Consider the following 2152-nt stretch of genomic DNA (forward strand, 5'->3'; position numbering starts at 1 on the left):
GGTGACGGAGTTGGTGGCCGCTCAGAGCAACCTGTCCTACAAGCAGCTCCCGCTGCGCCTCTACCAGGTAACCAGGAAATTTCGGGATGAGCCCAAGCCCCGCTTCGGCTTGCTGCGCAGCCGGGAGTTTTACATGAAGGACATGTACACCTTTGACGCCTCCGAAGAGGCGGCTCAGCAGACCTACGACCTGGTGTGCGACGCCTACTGCAGCCTCTTCGACCGCCTGGGCCTTCCCTTTGTCAAAGTGCGGGCGGCCACAGGCAGCATTGGTGGCACTGTGTCCCATGAGTTCCAGCTCCCGGCAGACGTCGGTGAGGACAGGCTAGTGCTTTGCCCTGATGGACATTTTGCAGCCAACGTGGAAACACTGAACGATGAGAAAAGGTCTTGCCCCACATGCGGGGAAAAACTCACTCAGACCAGAGGGATCGAAGTGGGGCACACATTTTACCTGGGCACCAAGTACTCTTCTGTCTCCAATGCTGTCTTCTACTCCCCCAAGAACAAACCTCAGCTGGCAGAAATGGGTTGCTATGGCCTGGGCATCACTCGCATCCTGGCGGCTTCCATTGAGGTGCTCTCTACAGAGGACAGCATCCGTTGGCCAAGCCTCATTGCGCCTTACCAGCTCTGCTTCATTCCCCCCAAGAGAGGCAGCAAGGAAGAGGAGGAGGAGGGAGCTGTGCTGCTGGAGCAGGTGTACGATGACCTCGCTGAAGCGCTGCCTCACCTCGCTGGCGAGTCGGTGCTGGATGACAGGACGCAGCTGACCATCGGCAAAAGGCTAAAGGACGCCAGCAAGCTGGGTTATCCCTACGTGGTCATAGCCGGGAAGAGGGTGTGCGAGGACCCCCCGGTCTTTGAGGTTTGGAATCAGAATGCCGGCGAGGTTTTGTTCCTCACCAAGGAAGGGGTCATTGAGTTGCTCAGTAAAGTGCAAGTCCCTTAAAATCCCTGTCTCTCAATCTCTCATCTTTGCTGCACTAAATTTATCTGAAGAGCCCCAGTTCCTTTTCAAGGATGTGCAGGTTGTTGGCGATGGCTCTGGGTGAACGGAGCCGAATTCAGCTCACGTCAGAGCCGGCCATAGTGTCTTGCAACCACGCTGGGTGCTGGGGGTGAACTGTTGTCAGCCCACGTTCCCCCATGGGACTGGGGTCATTTCTCCCTCTGGGTACAGGCCCCTGTGAGCCGCTTTTACCAGTGCATATAGCCCCATGCGGCTGTGGGAGCGCTAGCAGGGTCAGCCCCTTGCTGCCCGGCCATGGCAGGCAGGTTGGCGATGGCTGCTGTCAAGCACATGTAACAGCAGGGACTATGGGAGGGGGGACAGGAGGGCTGTCCTCGCCCTTTCCAGGTGCCAAGTTCTTGGCATGAGGGATTTTAAGAGGGAGAGAAAGGAAGGTGCCTTTCTTCTGTTTGCATCTTCTCTTTGGAGACACCCAGGTCCCATGAAGGTGGAAGTTATTCTTAAGGCAAAATGGTAAACTCCAGTGCCTTGTTCGCTTTGCAAATATCATAGTGCTGCAAATCTGCAGGAATTAAGGTGAAGAATGGTGTCGGGTACCCACACCCCGGTCCCGCAGGTCAGTACAGCTGGTGAGACGCCTGGATCTGCTGGGCTTGGGTGGTGACGGTGCCTCAGGGTGGTAGAAAATCTTTGCCAAAACGTTAACAAGGAAACATGAAATTTGGGGACCTGCAAAGCCTGATGGTAAAAATGTCCAGGCCATATTGTTGTTTATAGGCTGTCGGTAACCATGTCCCGCAGGGTGGTGACATCCCACCTGTACGTGCCCGCTACAGCGTGGGGCTCGCCGTGCTGGGCCCCGGGGCTGCCGTGGGGAACAGCTTGCCGCCATCCCAGCAGCAGTGACTGGTGCCGTTGCCCCAAGAGCCTTCCTGTGACTTTGCCATCCTGCCCTAGGCTTGGAGCTCTTTGGAAGGTGGTCACCTTGCCCCACGCCACAGCTCCTGGGTCTGAGATCTAGAGATCACGAGCAGCAACGGTGCTGCTGTCATGCAGGGCTTTGTGGTAGACCCACGCTCTCCACGTGCTCCCGGACCTGAGGAGGTCACCTAGTCCTTATTGTCCCTGTCCTAGGCGGGATCAGCTCCACCTGCCATCCCCACGGGAGTTGCCACCTAA

The 2152-nt window shown here is 57.0% G+C and overlaps 1 protein-coding gene across 1 annotated transcript; it reads left to right on the plus strand.

Annotated features, from left to right (window-relative positions):
* Window positions 1–4: 4 nt before the first annotated feature.
* PARS2 (prolyl-tRNA synthetase 2, mitochondrial (putative)) lies at window positions 5–952 on the plus strand (the record flags this gene model as incomplete). The annotated part of the gene is made up of 1 exon (XM_010294575.1): window positions 5–952. A coding segment is annotated over one exon (948 nt), but the record flags the coding sequence as incomplete, so codon positions are not given.
* Between the last annotated feature and the right edge of the window lie 1200 nt (window positions 953–2152).

The sequence above is a fragment of the Phaethon lepturus genome, unplaced genomic scaffold (genome assembly GCF_000687285.1).
Source record: "Phaethon lepturus isolate BGI_N335 unplaced genomic scaffold, ASM68728v1 Scaffold40979, whole genome shotgun sequence".
NCBI lineage: Eukaryota > Metazoa > Chordata > Aves > Phaethontiformes > Phaethontidae > Phaethon > Phaethon lepturus.